General features: G+C 45.6%; 1 protein-coding gene across 4 annotated transcripts in view; it reads left to right on the plus strand.

Annotated features, from left to right (window-relative positions):
* zdhhc17 (zinc finger DHHC-type palmitoyltransferase 17) overlaps positions 1-19,128 on the plus strand; it is a 257,851-nt gene that overhangs the window by 99,544 nt on the left and 139,179 nt on the right. For all 4 annotated transcript variants that reach the window (XR_010976802.1, XR_010976801.1, XM_068050092.1 and 1 more), the window contains exon 3: positions 4,501-4,623. Coding sequence is in view for 2 of the 4 variants with exons in the window: in XM_068050092.1 (XP_067906193.1) it covers positions 4,501-4,623 (123 nt within the window). In the remaining 2 variants the exon portion in view is untranslated. The remainder of the gene's footprint in view (positions 1-4,500; positions 4,624-19,128) is intronic.

The following is a 19,128-nucleotide window of genomic DNA, read 5'->3' on the forward strand; positions in this document are numbered from 1 at the left end:
TCAGGTTGGAAAGACGTAACTAGTGGAGTGCCACAAGGATCAGTCCTGGGGCCTCAATTATTTACTATATTAATGATTTGGAGGAGGGTACAGAGTGGAATATATCCATATTTGCTGACGATACAAAAATAGGTGGGAGGGCATGTTGTGATGAGGACACAGAATCTGCAAAGGGATATGGATAGGTTGACTGAGTGGGCAAAAACTTGGCAGATGGAGTTTAATGTGGGAAAGTGTGAGGTCATGCACTTTGGTCGGAAGAATCAAAAGGCAGACTATTATTTAAATAGACTTCAAAAACGTGCAGCACAGAGGGATCAGGGTGTTCTTGTGCATGAAACACAAAAAGTTAGCATGCAGGTGCAGCAAGTAATTAAGAAGGCAAATGGAATTTTGGCCTTTATTGCTAGGGGGTTAGAGTTATAAAATAGGGAATTGTTACAACTGTACAGGGTGTTGGTGAGGCCGCACCTGGAATACTGTGTACATTTTTGGTCCCCATATTTCAGAAAGGACATACTGACATTGGAGGCAGTTCAAAAGAGATTCACTGGGCTGATTCCTGGGATGAAGGGGTTGACTTATCAAGAACGGCTAAACAGGTTAGGCCTTTATTCATTATAGTTTAGAAGAACGTGGGGTGATCTTATTGAAACGTACAAGATTCTGAGGGTGCTTGACAGGGTAGATGTTGAGAAGATGTTTCCACTCGTGGGGGAATCTCGAACTAGGGGACATAGTTACAGAATAAGGGGACACTCATTTAAAACTGAGATGTGAAGGAATTTCTTCTCTCGGAGGGTAGTGAATGTCTGGAATTCTCTACCCCAGAGAGTTGTGAAGGCTAGATCATTGGAAGTATTTAAAGAGGAGGTAGATAGATTTTTGAAATATTAGGGAGTTGAGGGCTATGAGGAGCTGGCATGAAAGAGGAGTTGAGGTCTGGGGCAGATCAGCCATGATCTTATTGGGCAAGCTTGAGGGGCTGAATGGCCTACTCCTATTTCCTTTGTTCACCATTATTGACTGGATATGGTAGAACTGCAGAGCTTTGATCTGATTCGTTGGTTGTGGGATCGTTTCGCTCTGTCCATCACATGCTGCTTCCGCTGTTTAGCATGAATGCAGTCCTGTGTTGGAGTTTCACCAGGTTGCATCTCATTTTAAGGTAGGCTTCATGCTACCCCTGTTAGAACTATCGCTGTCTTTTCAAATTAAGTAATTGGCATCTTTCATCTAAGTACCATTTGATTTTCTGGAAAGCAATTTCAATCTGTAGACCCCTTGGGGAAGCTGCTGAGTCGGAATCCCAGTGATAATGTGAAGAAATGCAAGTCATCCACTATTTCAGGTGGAAGTAAGCTCCCTTTCAGCTCTCCCTTTTAGCAAAGCAACATCTGTCATTGTCACAGCCACTTGTATACTGTGTATAATGATTTGCTTCCAATGGAAAAAAAGCAATTAGACATAAAGATGTTTTCCCTTGTGGTGAGAGAGTACAAGACTCGGGGCCATAAATATTAAGACAGCCAGAATAAATCCAATAAAGGGTTCAGGAGAAACTTCTTTACCCAGAGAGTGGTTAGAATGTGGAACTCGAGACTTTGTGCATGGGAAATCATGTCTCACGAATTTGATTGAGTTTTTTGAGGAGGTGACCAAGAGGATTGACGAGGGCAGGGCGGTGGACATTGTCTACGTGGACTTTAGCAAGGCCTTTGACAAGGTCCCGCATGGTAGGCTGGTCCGGAAGGTTCGAACACATGGGATCCAGGGTGAGCTAGCCAATTCGATGCAAAGTTGGCTTGGTGATAGGAGGCAGAGGGTGGTCGTGGAGGGTTATTTTTCAGATTGGAGGCCGGTGACCAGTGGCGTGCCGCAGGGATTGGTGCTGGGCCCTCTGTTGTTTGTCATGTATATTAATGACTTGGATGTGAATGCAAGGGGCATGATTAGTAAGTTTGCAGATGACACCAAAATTGGTGGTAAAGTGGACAGTGAAGAAGGTTGTCTAAGGTTACAACAGGATGTAGATCAACTGGGAAAGTGGGCAAGGGATTGGCAAATGGAATTTAATGTAGGCAAGTGCGAAGTGATGTATTTTGGGAAGTTAAACCAGGGCAGGACATATACAGTGAATGGCAGGGCCCTGGGGAGTGTTGTTGAGCAGAGAGACCATGGGGTGCAAGTACATAGTTCCCTGAAAGTGGCAACACAGGTAGACAGGGTGGCGAAGAAGGTGTATGGCATGCTTGCCTTCATCAGCCAAGGCATTGAGTACAAGAGTTGGGACGCCATGTTACAGTTGTACATAATGTTGGTTAGGCCGCATTTGGAGTACTGTGGGCAGTTCTGGTCATTGCACTACAGTAAAGATGTGATTAAGCTAGAGAGGGTGCAGAAAAGATTCGCAAGGATGCTGCCTGGTTTGGAGGGCTTGAGTTATAAAGAGAGATTGGATAGGCTGGGTCTGTTTTCCCTGGAGCGAAGGAGGCTGAGAGGGGACATGATAGAGGTATATAAAATTGAGAGGCAACGATAGGGTAGATAGCCAGAGTCTGTTTCCCATGGTAGCGGTGACTAAAACTAGAGGGCATAGATTTAAGGTGAGAGGGAGGAGGTTTAAAGGGGATCAAAGGGGTAAATTTTTCACACTAAGAGTAGTGGGTATCTGGAATGAGCTACCAGAGGAGGTGGTGGAGGCAGGAACAGTAGCAACATTTAAGTGGCATCTGGACAGGTTCTTGAATGAGCAAGGCATAGAAGGATATGGAATTAATGCAGACAGGTAGGATTAGTATAGATAGGCATTATGGTCAGCATGGACGCAGTGGGCCGAAGGGCCTGTTTCTATGCTGTACGACTCTATGACTCTCTATGACTGCATGGAGTGTTTGAGGCAAATTGCTCGATGCATTTTAGCAAAGCTGGATAAACACATAAGGGAGAAAGGAGTAGGAGAATATATTGAATGAAGTAGGGTTGGGGGAGGCTGATGTGAAGCTTAAGCACAGATGTGGACCAGTTCGGTTGAATGGCCTGTGACTGTGCTGTAAATTTTATGTCATGATTTCTGAGAGGAACTTCCTATGTGCAATGAGGTCATATGGTGATTTCTTAATCAATTATGAAACACTTTTGTGTCCTTTTCAAAAGTAGTGACTGATGCTTGGGAGCAGAAACATGGGTTGCACAGCCCTCATACCTGACCAAAGTGGCTATGTGTGAGCTTAATCTGAGATTATTGGTAGGACAACAAGGAGGCTGGGAACAGTAAAGGGCAGCGCTGTCCACACACATGCAGTTTCCAGTAAAGCCCGGCTCAGGTATAAAATTAAAACCCGACCTGGGCCCGACCCAACAACAGCCAGCCCGAGCCCTTTAATTTTTTTTCGCGCCCGATCCGACCTGACTCAAATATACTTCATCTGTTCCGGCAGCAGGCTATTCCTGCAGCTGGAGTTGTGGGGAATCATGGGTAAGCCTGATCCCGTGACTTCCCGGAAGCAGTGTCCAGTGTGACCCGACCCGAGCCCGAATGCTGGACTCGGAATTTCGACGTGACCAGACCAGACCCAACCCTACCCCGACACGTAGTCGGGTCTAGTCGGGTTCGGGTCAGGTAGCCAGGCTTTATTTTCCAGCATGTCTCATTGGATAAATGATTGGAATCCGGGTCCCTGCTCCCCTGCCTCTCCTTTTACCCTCCCCTCCACCATATACTTCTCATCCAAGGTATCATGAGGCCAATTGCAGCATTCTGACTTTTCCCATTCCCCACTGAGAGGAGCAGTTTGGCACATGGGTGCAGAGGAGATTTAATAGGATGTTGCCTGGTATGGAGGGAAGGTCTTATGAGGAAAGGCTGAGGGACTTGAGGTTGTTTTCGTTGGAGAGAAGGAGGAGGAGAAGGAGGAGGAGAGGTGACTTAATAGAGACATATAAGATGATCAGAGGGTTAGATAGGGTGGATAGTGAGAGTCTTTTTCCTCGGATGGTGATGGCAAACACGAGGGGACATAGCTTTAAGTTGAGGGGTGATAGATATTGGACAGATGTTAGAGGTAGTTTCTTTACTCAGAGAGTAGTAGGGGCGTGGAACGCCCTGCCTGCAACAGTAGTAGACTCGCCAACTTTAAGGGCATTTAAGTGGTCATTGGATAGATATATGGATGAAAATGGAATAGTGTAGGTCAGATGGTTTCACAGGTCGGCGCAACATCGAGGGCCGAAGGGCCTGTACTGCGCTGTAATATTCTAATTCTAATCCCTGGGACTGAACTCAGGAATTTCATGGTCTGACTGAGTTAGGACTATATTGAGTTAAACAGTTACCAGTTAGCAACCCCAGAAATGTATTTTTCACAGAGAATTGTGTATACATGCTGAGAAATAGATGGAAATTCATGATTAAGTCTGAATTTTATAAAAGCTTCTGTAAACACAATCATCAGACACATATACATGTGAAGAACAAAGATATTTTTCTTTCTTTACTAGATATGGAATATTTGACCGCTGTCGAGAGCTTGTGGAGGCAGGTTACGATGTACGACAGCCTGACAAAGAAAATGTTACACTTCTGCACTGGGCTGCTATCAATAACAGAATTGATCTGAGCAGGTAGGTCTTTGAGATTGATGGCTGTTCTTCAAACTATCATGAACTTTGTGTAATGGTATACGCTGTGTTGTCATAACTTTCTTCAAATGTCAGTTGATATCAAGATTTGTGCTTGTGATGGTCTGATTTCTGTAATGAAAATTGCATTATTGTGTCTCGTATCTCATGCAATGTAATGGAATACCTACAGTATAAGAATCTTACTCGCCATCGCTACATTTGGTATCTTTGTTTGAAATTCTGCCTCTGCTGAGTCCATGTCCATTTATTTATGCCTCATTATGAATTTCCTTCTCAGTTTCGCAGTTTATATGACATCCAGTTGTAAGATGAACTCAAGTTCTTAATTCAAAATTATATCTAGATATTTAGAACTTGCAGTTAACTTGAAAGTGATTTTACATTTTTGGGGAAACAAGTCATGGCAGGAAAGGTCAAAGGGGAAAAAGCCGACGATCTGTAGGTTATTTGCAAGTTACATGTAATTTGTGGTCTCAGAAATACACTGCTTTAGGGAAGTCAATTCACAATCCAACATGTAAATTGATGTCAACTCAACATAAACCAACAGCAGCTTTCATTTATCTTGCATCTTTAGATAAACATCCTTAGGTGATTTACAGAGATGTAAACCAGTCTGAAGAATATTGATTATGCAGGTCTGTCATTAGCAGGACCACCTACAATATCGAATGAAGTATCTTTACTATTAATTGTCAGTTGTATTTAGAACTGAGCCAGACAGATGTTTTGGCTAACACAAGAAAAGGAAAAAAAAGGAGACAAATGGAAATCCATTTAGAGAGAAGAGCAGAACGTCAAGATGGACATTCCTGGAAGACAAGTGGCAGTGAATTCCAGCATTTTCTGTTTTTATTTTTGTTATTTTATTTGACTACTACTCCTTTGCGCCAGGAAGGAGCTCGAGCTGAGCAAGGGGGGTCAAGAGCAGAGGTTAGAGCAAGACTTCACTGTGGGTGCGGTGGGTGGTGCGTGAGCCTAACATGGATGAAGAGCTAGCCAGTCTGTGGGTTCACAGTCCACGTTTTGAAAGAAAACTTGAGGTGTGACACCACGGGGAAGCAGGTTGGTGATTGGCTGGTGAGTATTTCCTGTTTATCTTACCTAAGCTAGGAATTTCAATTGGGGCAAGTAGAACATTCATAAAAGTAAGAATATAAGTGCAAGCAGGTCGAGAGGCATCAATTAAAATTCATTTCAGACAATTTATTAGTTAATTAAAACACAATAAAGATGACAGGGCAGGTGACGTGTTGCAGCTGCAGTATGTGGGAGCTGGTGGGCATGGGTGATCCAAGGCAACCACATCTGCAGTAAGTGTCTCCAACTCGAGAAGCTTTGGCTCAGAGTCAGTGAGCTAGAGGCTGAGCTACAGACACTGCAATGCATCAGGGAGGGTGAAAGCTACCTGGACACTTTGCTCCAGAAGGCACTCACACTCCTTCGGTTAGGTTCTTCTGATTTGGTTCGTGGTCAGGGACAGGAGGGTGTGACTGCAAGTGCGGCAGATATGGGATTGTGAAGGTAGAAGTGGAGGAGCCTCAGCCCTTGCAATTGTCCAACAGGTTTGAGGTTCTTTCAGCTTGTGTGGATGAGAGCGGGGACTGCAGGGTGGATGAGCAAACCTACCACAGCACTGTGGTACAGGAAGCCATTCATTGGGGGGAGTTAATAGCAATGTAGTGGTAGTAGGGGACTGTCACAGCTCTGTGTAGCAGAGAGCAAGAGTTCCGAAGGCTGTATTATCTGCCCGGTGCCAGGGTTCGGGACATTTGCTCAGGGCTGGAGAGGAGCTTGTTGTGGGAGGGGGAGGATCCAGTTGTCTTCCACATTGTTGCCAACAACACAGTTAAGACTGGGAAAGAGCTTCTGCAAAGGGAGTATGATGAGCTAGGGGCTAAATTAAAAAGCAGAACCTCAAAGGTAATAATCGCTGCATTATTACCTGAGCCATGAACAAATTGGCGTAGGGCAGAAAAGATTAGTAAGTTAAATGCGTGGCTCAAAGATGAGTGTGGGAGAAATGGGTTTCGATTCAGGGGGTACTGGCACCAGTACTGGGGAAACTTGGGGATGTACCATTGGGACGGTCTTCACGAACAGTACTAGGACCAGTGTTCTGGCGAGTCATATAACTCGGAGGGTAGAGAGGGCTTTAAACTAAATAGTTGGGAGGAGTATTCATGTGAGGGGGGAGGTTTGAAAAATTGAAGAACAAGGACAGTGCAAGAGAGCAAGGTAGCAAAAAGAGTTAAAGGCCGGCTCAGGTCAGCAAATGAAACCTGGCCCAAGTCCTTTCATTTTTTCCCGCACCCGACCCGACTATCAGTTAACCTGCCTTCCGTTTTTCACTTTGTTGCTTATCTGTGCAAGCTTAAAAAAACTGTAACAAAACCACCTTTCAAGTCCAAAAAGTACATTAACATTGGAGCCACTTACCGGAGTGGTGATAGAGCGTGTCCGACTCAGCCCAACCTGACCCGAGCCCGAATGCCGGACCCGGAAGAGTGACCCGACCCGAACCCAACACATCGTCGAGTCCCGTCGGGTTTGGGTCGGTTAGCCATGCTCTAATAAGGGTAATGATGATCAGAGCATGGCAGGAAGGGACAGAGCGTACAAATGTAAGAGTGAGCCAGCAGTTAAGCCCAGAGTTTGCAAAGGTAATAAAAAGACAGAACTGTCTGCCCACAGCATTTGTAACAAAATGGATGAATTGTCAGCTAAAATACAAATAAATATGTATGGCCTGATGACCGTTACAGAGATGTGGCCACAAGGTGACCAAGGCTGGGACCTGAATATTCAAGGGTACTTGACATTTTGGAAGGACAGGAAGCTTGGAAAAGGTGTTGGGGTATCTCTGTTCATTAAGGATGACATTAGGACAATAGTGAGAGATGACCTTAGTTCTAAAGATCAAGATGTAGAATCAAAAAGTGCTGGAAATACTCAGCAGGTCTGGCAGCATCTGTGGAGAGAGAAGCAGAGTTAATGTTTCAGGTCAGTGAGCTTTCATCAGTCACTGTAGAAGACATAAATAACATCCCAGAAATACTTGTAAATCAAGAGATGAAAGGGAGGGAGGAAATTAAAACAATTACTATCACCAGAGAAAGGGTACTGAGAAAACTAAGAGAACTAAAAAGCTGACAAGTCCCCAGGACCTGATGGACTTCATCCTAGAGTCCAATAAGAAGTGGCTGCAGAGATAGCAGATGCAATGGTTGTAATTTTCCAAAGCTCCCTAGATTTTGGAAAGGTCCCATCAGATTGGAAAATAGCGAATGTAACTCCTGGTGACAAGGGGTTCCCTCTCAGCCTTCACCTGGTCTTAACATAACAGGGTTTAATTTTAAACACACTGCATTTTTAGCACCCCTTTGGGGAATTCTTGTTCACTGCTTTCCAATTATAAGGCAAAGAAACCCGCACAAACAGGCTTTCTTAGGTTTAAAGAAGGAAAGTTGAAATTTATTAAACTTAAACTCTAATTCGGTTGACGCCTACGGATACATGATGCGCCCATGCTAGCATGCATGCGCAATCCACACATGCAAATGGAGACAGAAAAGAGCAGAAGAAATAAAGTGGAAAAGTTTAAGGCAATATCTGAAAAGTTTTTATTACGGTTCTTCGAGCTCACTGTAGAGTCCTTGATTGTGGGTAGATCTTGCTTTTTGTTGGGGCCCAGTATTCTTAAACCTTGTTCGCTGGAGGATACTTTTCTGTCTTGGGGTTCATGTGTCTTCAGTGGATTCAGAGGCTTGTGAGAAAGAGGTGAGAGCAGATAGGAGAGATCTTCTCAGTCGAGGAGCAAACAGACACCTTCCGTTCAAACTGTTTGTACAATTCAGAAAAACCCAGGTTGCCAAGCAGGTTAGTCATGTGACTAACTGGTCTGACCACGTCTTGGATTGTATCACCTTAGCAGTCTCTGGAATGCTCCTCTAAAACACAATACCTGGTGATCAAGGTCCATTGTGGGTTGAATGTGTCAGGGAGTGGTCCTTTGTCCTTCCAATCACCTTCTGTTAATATGCAAATGCCTTTTCAAGTCACGGCTGATCTGTTTAACAAGTCTTTTCTTCACTCCACTAAGAGTTTAAAATCAATGTTCATGACAAAATTCATGTGCCTCATTTTTGGCAGGTGGGGGCCTCTATTGACACTCCTCTATTCAAGAAAGAAAGGAGACAGAAATCAGAAAACTACAGCCCAGTTAGCTGAACTTGAGTCGGAGGAAAAATGCTAGAATCTATTATTAAGGATGTTATGGCAGGGCACTTAGGGAATACTAACGCAATCAGGCAGAGTCTAAATGGTTTTGTGAAAAGGAAAAAGTGTTTGACTAATTTATTAGAGTTCTTGGAAGGAGTAACAAGCAACATGGATGAAGGAGAACCTGTAGATGCAGTGTACTTGGATTTCTAAAAGACGTTTGATAAAGTCACAAGGACACAAGAAATAGGAGCAGGAGTCGACCATATGGCCCATCGGACCTTTAATTTGCTTTTTTTCTTTCCGGGGATATGGGCAGTGCTGGCAAGGCCAGCATTGGTTGCCCATCCTTAATTGCCCTTGGGAAGGTGGTGGTAAGCTGTATTCTTGAACTGCTGCAATCCAACTGGTGCGTGCACACGCAGAGTTCTGTTGGGAAGGGAGTTCCAGAACTTTTATCCAGCAACAGTGAAGGAACGGCGATATATTTCCAAGTCAGGATGGTTTGAGATGTGGAGGGGAACTTGCAGTTCTTGTTCCCATGCATTTGCTGCCCTTGTCCTTCTAGGTGGTACAGTTTGCAGCTTTGAAAAGTGCTGTCAAAGGAGGCTTGGCAAGTTGCTGCATTGCATCTGGCAGAGGGTATGCACTGTTGCCACTGTGCGCTGATGGTGGAGGGAGTGAGTGTTTAAGGTGGTTGATGGGGTGCCGATCAAGCAGGCTGCTTTGTTCTGGATCGTGTCAAGCTTCTTGATTTCTGTTGGAGTTGCACCCATCCAGGCAAGTTGAGAGTATTCCATCACACTCCTGACTTGTGCCCTGTCGATGGTGGACAGGCATTGGGGAGTCAGCTAATGAGTTACTTGCCGCAGAGTTCCCAGTCTCTGACTTGCTATTGCAGCTATAGAATTTACATGGCTGGTCCAGTTAAGTTTCTGGTCAGTGGTAAACCCAGGATGTTGATGATGAGGCTATTCAGCAATGGTAATGCCATTGAATGTCAAGGGGAGATGGTTAGATGCTCTCATTGGAGATGGTCATTGTTTGGCACTTGTGTGGCAAAAATGTTATTTGCCACTTATCAACCTGGATGTTGTTCAGGTCTTGTTGCATATGGACATGGGCTGCTTCAGGATGAAGACTTGCGAATGGTGCTGAACATTGTGCAATCATCAGCAAACATCCCTACTTCTGACCTGATGATTTTTTAGATTTTTAGATTTAGAGATACAGCACTGAAACAGGCCCTTCGGCCCACCGAGTCTGTGCCGACCATTAACCACCCATTTATACTAATCCTACACTAATCCCATATTCCTACCACATCCTCACCTGTTCCTATATTCCCCTACCACCTACCTATACTAGGGGCAATTTTATAATGGCCAATTTACCTATCAACCTGCAAGTCTTTTGGCTTGATGGAGGGAAGGTCATTAATGAAGCAGCTGAAGATGGTTGGGCCTAGGACACTACCCTGAGGAACTCCTGCAGTGATGTCCTGGGACTGATATGATTAAACTCCAACAACCACAACCATCTTCCTTTGTGCTCGGTTTGACTGCAACCGTCAGAGAGTTTTCTCCTGATTCCCATTGACTCCAGTTTCTCTAGGGCTCCTTGATGCCGTACTCAGTCAAATACTGCCTTAATGTCAAGAGCAGTCGCTCTCAACTCATCTCTGGAGTTCAGCTCTTTTTCCATGTTTGGACCAAGGCTGTAATAAGGTCAGGAGCTGCGTGGCCTTGGCGGAAACCAAACTGAGGATCAGCGAGCAGGTTATTGCTGAGCAAGTGCCACTTGATATCACTGTTGATGACACCTTCCATCGCTTTGCTGATCATCGAGAGTTGAATGATAAAGTGGTAATTGACCATGTTGGATTTGTCCTGCTTTTTGTGGACAGGATATACTTGGGCAGCTTTCCACATTGCCAGGTAGATGCCAGTATTGCGGCTTTACTGGAACAGCTTGGCTCGGGGTGCGGCTAGTTCTGGAGCACAGGTCTTCAGTACTATTGCCGGAATATTGTCAGGGCCTATAGCCTTAGCTGTATCTAGTACCTTCAGCCATTTCCTGATATCACGTGGAGTGAATCGGATTGGCTGAAGACTGGCATCTGTGATGCTGGGAACTTCAGGAGGAGGCAGAGATGGATCATCAACTCAGCACGTCTGGCTGAAGAAGGATGTAAGTGCTTCAGTCTTTTTCGCAGTAATATGCTGGGCTGCCCCATCGTTGAGGATGGGGATATTTGTGGAGCCTCCTCCTCTTTTTCGTCATTTAATTGCCCACCACCATTCACAGCTGGATGTGGCAGGACTGCAGAGCTTAGATCTGATCCGTTGGTTGTGGGATCACTTAGCCCTGTCTATCACATGCTGCTTCTGCTGTTTGCCCAACCTCTCCTCATAGCTCATGCCCTCCAGACCAGGCAACATCCTGGTAAACCTCTTCTGTACCCTCTCCAAAGCCTCCACGTCCTTCTGGGAGTGTGGCGACCAGAATTGCACACAATATTTTAAGTGTGGCCTAACTAAAGTTCTGTACAGCTGCAGCATGACTTGCCAATTTTTATACTCTATGCCCCGACCGATGAAGGCAAGCATGCCGTATGCCTTCTTGACTACCTTATCCACCTGCGTTGCCACTTTCAGTGACCTGTGGACCTGTACGCCCAGATCTCTCTGCCTGTCAATACTCCTAAGGGTTCTGCCATTTACTGTATACTTCCCACCTGCATTAGACCTTCCAAAATGCATTACCTCTCATTTGTCCGGATTAAACTCCATCTGCCATTTCTCCGCCCAAGTCACCAACCGATCTATATCCTGCTGCATCCTCTGACAATCCTCATCACTGTCTGCAACTCCACCAACCTTTGTGTCGTCCGCAAACTTACTAATCAGACCAGCTACATTTTCCTCCAAATCATTTATATATACTACAAACAGCAAAGGTCCCAGCAATGATCCCTGCGGAACACCACTAGTCACATCCCTCCATTCAGAAAAGCACCCTTCCACTGCTACCCTCTGTCTTCTATGACCGAGCCAGTTCTGTATCCATCTTGCCAGCTCACCTCTGATCCCGTGTGACTTCACCTTTTGTACCAGTCTGCCATGAGGGATCTTGTCAAAGGCTTTCCTGAAGTCCATATAGATAACTTCCACTGCCCTTCCTTCATCAATCATCTTCGTCACTTCCTCAAAAAACTCGATCAAATTAGTGAGACATGACCTCCCCTTCACAAAACCATGCTGCCTCTTGTTAATAAGTCCATTTGTTTCCAAATGGGAGTAAATCCTGTCCCAAAGAATCCTCTCTAATAATTTCCCTACCACTGACGCAAGGCTCACCGGCCTATAATTTCCTGGATTATCCTTGCTACCCTTCTTAAACAAAGGAACAACATTGGCTATTCTCCAGTCCTCTGGGACCTCACCTGTAGCCAATGAGGATGCAAAGATTTCTGTCAAGGCCGCAGCAATTTTTTCCCTTGCCTCCCTCAGTATTCTGGGGTAGATCCCATCAGGCCCTGGGGACTTATCTACCTTAATGCTTTGCAAGACGCCCAACACCACCTCCTTTTTGATATTGAGATGACTGAGACTATCTACACTCCCTTCCCTAGGCTCATCATCCACCAAGTCCTTCTCTTTGGTGAATACTGATGCAAAGTACTCATTTAGTACCTCGCCCATTTCCTCTGGCTCCACACATAGATTCCCTTCTCTGTCCTTGAGTGGACCAACCCTTTCCCTGGTTACCCTCTTGCTCTTTATATACGTATAAAAAGCCTTGGGATTTTCCTTAATCCTGTTTGCCAATGACTTCTCATAACCCCTTTTAGCCCTCCTGACTCCTTGCTTAAGTTCCTTCCTACTGTCTTTATATTCCTCAAGGGATTCGTCTGTTCCTAGCCTTCCAGCCCTTACGAATGCTTCCTTTTTCTTTTTGACTAGGCTCACAATATCCCGTGTTATCCAAGCTTCCCGAAACTTGCCAAACTTGTCTTTCTTCCTCACAGGAACATGCTGGTCCTGGATTCGAATCAACTGACGTTTGAAAGACTTCCACATGTCAGATGTTGATTTACCCTCAAATAGCCGCCCCCAATCTAAATTCTTCAGTTCGTGCCTAATATTGTTATAATTAGCCTTCCCCCAATTTAGCACCTTCACCCGAGGACGACTCTTATCCTTATCCACAAGTACCTTAAAACTTATGGAATTATGGTCATTATTCCCGAAATGCCCCCCTGCTGAACCTTCGACCACCTGGCCGGGTTCATTCCCCAATACCAGGTCCAGTACGACCCAATCCCTAGTTGGACTATCTATGTATTGTTTCAAGAAGCCCTCCTGGATGCTCCTCACAAATTCTGCCCCATCCAAGCCCCTAGCACTAAGTGAGTCCCAGTCAATATAGGGGAAGTTAAAATCACCCACCACCACAACCCTGTTACCTTTACATCTTTCCAAAATCTGTCTACATATCTGCTCCTCTACCTCCCGCTGGCTGTTGGGAGGCCTGTAGTAAACCCCCAACATCGTGACTGCACCCTTCCTATTCCTGAGCTCCACCCATATTGCCTCGCTGCATGACCCCTCCGAGGTGTCCTCCCGCAGTACAGCTGTGATATTCTCCTTAACCAGTAATGCAACTCCCCCACCCCTTTTGCATCCCCCTCTATCCCGCCTGAAGCTTCTAAGTCCTGGAACATTTAGCTGCAAATCCTGTCCTTCCCTCAACCAAGTCTCTGTAATAGCAACAACATCATAGTTGCAAGTACTAATCCAAGCTCTAAGTTCATCTGCCTTATCTGTTATACTTCTCGCATTGAAACAAATGCACTTCAGACCACCAGTCCCGCTGTGCTCCGCAACATCTTCCTGCCTGCTCTTCCTCTTAGTCTTACTGGCCTTATTTACTAGTTCCCCTTCATTTATTTCACTTGCTGTCCTACTGCTCTGGTTCCTACCCCCCTGCCACACTAGTTTAAACCCTCCCGAGTGACGCCCGCCCATGTTTGACCTGGTGCTGTGAGACTTCATGGAATCTGGAATCGATGTTGAGGATTTCCAGGGCAGCTCCTTCCCGACTGTATACCACTGTGCTGCCACCTCTGCTGGGTCTGTCCTGCTGGTGGGACAGGACATACCCAGGGATGGTGATTGTGGTGCCTGGGACATTGTCTGCAAGGTATATACTGTGAGTATGACTATGTCAGGCTGTTGCTCTGCCAATCTTGGCACAAGACCCCAGATGATAGTAAGGAGGAATTTGCAGGGTCAACAGGGCTGGATTTGCCATTGTCATTTCCAGTGCCGGGTGGTCGATCTGGTTTCATTTCTTTCTCTTTGTATCAGTTTTGGTACAACTGAGTGGCTTGCTCGGCCATTTCAGAGGGCATTTGCGAGTCAACCACATTGCTGTGAGTCTAGAGTCAGACTGGACAGCAGATTTGATTCCCTAAAGGACATTAATGAACCAGATGCGTTTTTACAACAATGGACAATGGTCACCATTAGACTAGCTTTTTAATTCCAGATTTATTAATTGAATTCAAATTTCACCTCTGCCGTGGTGGGATTCGAACCCATGTCTCAGAACATTTGCTTTGGCATCTGGATTACTAGTCCACTGACATTACCAGTATGCCACCGCCTAGTTGGTGTTGCTCAAAGTCAGGTGTGCAGTTTATGAATCTGCAGCCCTGTTTCAGCCTGAATGAGATAGGTGGTTTATTGTAACACGATACTTTTTATTGCAGCAATGCATCACCTGCTGTGGTTAAAAGTTATGCACCTCACTGATGGCAAAATATGAAATATATAAATAAGACGCTAGATATATATAGTAAATAAAAATTTAAAAACAATGACTCAGATATAATCTTCAATATTATTCACCACCTGCTTTTCAAAACTTGCTTTAGATGCTTAACTGACTTGAACTTGGTATTTCCCTCCCCAAAACCACTTATTCTCAGTTATATATTGATATTAAAGAAAGTGCTGAATCTCCGAGAATTACTAACTGAAGGTGTGTTTAATTTAATTGTTTGGTGTTTTATTCTGAACTCTGTGCTCTCAAATATTTATTTTTCTCAGTCCAAGCACAGAAGCAGACCATTCTGCACATCATATCTCTACTGCTGTGTTTTTCCACATGAAGTACCTCATCAAATCCCATTCTCCTGCTCACTCTGCACATTCTTTCGTATTTCTTTTTTTTTAAAGCCATGGTCTAATTCCCTTTTAAAAGTATTAAAGTTCAACAGTGTTTTCTAACAGCGAATCCCACATCCCAATCACCATGTTTGTGAGGATTTTCTTTTTCTAATCTCCACTTTCACCCAACCTCTCAGAACTAGAGAGTAAAAGCTGAGTCGTGGGGCTGGAGGATTTTGCAGAGGGAAGCTGAAGCAAGGCCAGAGTGGGATTTAACATCAATACCGGTAACTTAAACTGATCGCATTTTCCATCATAATTTCCACCTCCTCTCAATTTTAGAAGGACATTATTCACAATATCCATTTTTACTGGTTTCTCTTTTTTCAAAACCTAAGTATATGTCAACCTCTCCTCATAAATGATTTTATTTTCTCCCCAAACTTCCCACGGTACAGTCCATTGACTAGATTGAACAGGTAATGCACTGAGGCCCAGGGCTGGGTGGTAGACTCCAGCTGCAGTGCCTTAGCTCAGCATCAAAGTGCCTCATTAACACAAATGTGTGTTGTCATGTCCCCAGAGTATTACAATTCTGAGTGGATGAGAGCCACATCTCCTGCATGCAGCTCATACACTGAGTTTGTCATTGGGTGGAGACTGAGTTAAAACTCGCAAGCTTTGGGACTGGAGGGGTAGTCTGTGTAAGATAAACTTCTTGCCATTTCTAACATTAAATGGTACATTTTCTGGTTAAATTCAGTGGATTTTTTTGCACTTGTACAATTCCTAACCTGACTCACTCCAAGTTCCGATCTGTCACCCCTGTGCTTACTGACGTACTGTTGCTTCAGGTCTAGCAATGCATTGGTTTTAAAATTCTCATCCTTGTTTTCAAATTCCTCCATTGTCTGTCCCCTGTCAGCCCCTGCAAATCGCTGTAACCTTCTCCAGCCCTACAATCCTCCAAAATCACCATGCTGCTTTATTTCTGACCTCTTGAGCACCCCTATTTTAAGCGCTCTGCCATTGGTGGCCATGCCTTCAGCTGCTTTGTCCTTGAGCTGGATTTCCCTCCCTCACCGCCTCGTTACCTCTCTCTGCTCCTTTAAGGTGCCCCTTAAAACCTACCTCTTTGACCAAGCTTTTGGCAACCTGTCCAAAATGGCATTATGTGGCTCAGTGTTGAATTTTGTTTAATGCTTCTCTGAAACTGCTTGGGACATTTCACCATGTTAAAAGTGCTTTATCAATGCAAGTTCAGGGTCTAAGACGGAGGTGCGGCTATCACTGTCCTACAGAGGTCACTAGAGAAATAATGCATTTATGTTTTGGTCCATTCCGACAATTCCCTCCCCTTCCTCAACTTCTGTGTCTCCACCTCTGGGGATAGGTTGTCAACTAGTATTCATTATAAGCCCACCGACACCCACAGCTACCTCGACTACACTTCTTCACACCCTGCCTCCTTGAAGGACTCCATTCCATTCTCCCAGTTTCTCCGTCTCCAAAGCATCTGCTCTGATGATGCTACCTTCCATGACAGCGCTTCTGATGTGTCTTCCTTTTTCCTCAACCGAGGATTCCCCCCACTGTTGTTGACAGGGCCTTCAAACTGTGTGCGGCCCATTTCCCGCATCTCTACCCTCACCCCTTCCCTCCCAGAACTGTGACAGAGTTCCCCTTGTCCTCACTTTCCACCCCATCAGCCTCCATATCCAAAGGGACATCCTCAGCCATTTCCGCCTCCTCCAGCGTGATGCCACTACCAAAGGCATCTTCCCCTCCCTTCCCCTGTCAGCATTCCGAAGAGATCGTTCCCTCCGCAACATTCTGGTCCCCTCCTCCATTACCCCCACCACCTTGTCCCCTTCACACGGCACCTTCCCCTGCAATTGCAGGAGGTGTAATACCTGCCCATTTACCTCCTCTCTCCTCACTATCCAAGGCCCCAAACACTCCTTTCAGGTGAAGCAGCAATTTGCTTGTACTAATTTCAATTTAATATACTGTATTCGCTGCTCACAATGTGGTCTCCTCAACATTGGGGAAACCAAACGCAGACTGGCTGACCGCATTGCGGAGCACCTCCGCTCAGTCCGAAAGCATGACCCCGAGCTTTCGGTTGCTGGCCATTTCAACACACCCCTCCTGCTCTCATGCTCACATCTCTGTCCTGTGATTGCTGCAGTGTTCCAGTGAACATCACCGCAAGCACAAGGAACAGCATCTCATTTACCAATTAGGCACGCTACAGCCTGCCGGACTGAATATTGAGTTCAATAATTTCAGAGCATGACGGGGCCCCCCATTTTACTTTTATTTTTTTTGTGTGTTTATTTTATTTTAGTTTGTACAGTTTGTTTCTACTGTGCCTACCCACTTTTATTTTCATGTTTGTTCTTGTGGCTGTTCAGTTTTAGGTCCATTAACACCCTATCTGTACTAATGCTTTGTCTATCAGCACACCATTAACATATTGTTTGCCTTTGCTCCATGACCTTCTGGTCAGCTATTCTGTGACCTTGTCCTATCAACACGTTCTCTTTTGTTATCTCTTGCCCCACCCCCCTTTCTTCTCTTCTTCTTTGGCCTCCTTGTCTCGAGAGATATTGGGTAAGCACTTGGAGGCGGTCAGTGGTTTGTGAAGCTGCGCCTGGAGTGGCAATAAAGGCCAATTCTAGAGTGACAGACTTTTCCACAGTTGCTGCAGGTAAAATTGGTTGTCGGGGCTGTTACACAGTTGGCTCTCCCCTTGCGCTTCTGTCTTTTGTCCTGCCAACTGCTAAGTCTCTTCGACTCGCCACACTTTAGCCCCGCCTTTATGGCTGCCCGCCAGCTCTGGCGATCACTGGCAACTAACTCCCATGACTTGTGATCAATGTTACAGGACTTCATGTCGCGTTTGCAGACGTCTTTCAAGCGGAGACATGGACGGCCGGTGGGTCTGATACCAGCGGCGAGCTCGCTGTACAATGTGTCTTTGGGGATCCTGCCATCTTCCATGCGGCTCACATGGCCAAGCCATCTCAAGCGCCCCTGGCTCAGTAGGGTGTATATGGTGGGGATGTTGGCCGCCTCGAGGACTTCTGTGTTGGAGATACGGTCCTGCCACCTGATGCCAAGGATTCTCTGGAGGCAGCGAAGATGGAATGAATGGAGACGTCGCTCTTGGCTGACGTACGTTGTCCAGGCCTCGCTGCCGTAGAGCAAGGTACTGAGGACACAGGCTTGATAGACTCGGACTTTTGTGTTCCGTGTCAGTGCACCATTTTCCCACACTCTCTTTGCCAGTCTGGACATAGCAGTGGAAGCCTTTCCCATGCGCTTGTTGAATTCTGCATCGAGAGACAGGTTACTGGTGATAGTTGAGCCTAGGTAGGTGAACCCTGGAACCACTTCCAGAGCGTGTTCGCCGGTATTGATGGATGGAGCATTTCTGACATCCTTTCTCATGATCGTTTTCTTGAGGCTGATGGTTAGGCCAAATTCGTTGCAGGCTGCTACAGTCCTGTCGGTGAATCTCTGCAGACACTCTTCAGTGAGAGATGTTAATGCAGCATCGTCAGCAAAGAGGAGTTCCCTGATGAGGATTTTCCGTACTTTGGTCTTCGCTCTGAGACGGGCAAGGTTGAACAACCTGCCACCTGATCTTGTGTGGAGGAAAATTCCTTCTTCTGAAGACTTGAGCGCATACGAGAGCAGCAGGGAGAAGATGATCCCAAACAGTGTAGGTGCGAGAACGCAGCCCTGTTTCACACCACTCAGGATCGGAAAGGGGTCTGATGAGGTGCCGTTATGCTGAATTGTGCCTTTCATATTGTCATGGAATGAGATGATGATACTTAGTAGCTTTGGTGGACATCTGATCTTTTCTAGTAGTCTGAAGAGACCACGTCTACTGACGAGGTCAAAGGCTTTGGTGAGATCAATGAAAGCGACGTAGAGGGGCATCTGTTGTTCACAGCATTTCTAGTGTAGCTGGCAAAGGGAGAACAGCATGTCAATGGTGGATCTCTCTGCTCGAAAGCCACACTGTGCCTCAGGGTAGACACGCTCAGCCAGCTTTTGGAGCCTGTTTAAAGCA

This window comes from Heterodontus francisci, chromosome 18 (genome assembly GCF_036365525.1).
Source record: "Heterodontus francisci isolate sHetFra1 chromosome 18, sHetFra1.hap1, whole genome shotgun sequence".
In the NCBI taxonomy this organism is placed as follows: Eukaryota; Metazoa; Chordata; class Chondrichthyes; order Heterodontiformes; family Heterodontidae; genus Heterodontus; species Heterodontus francisci.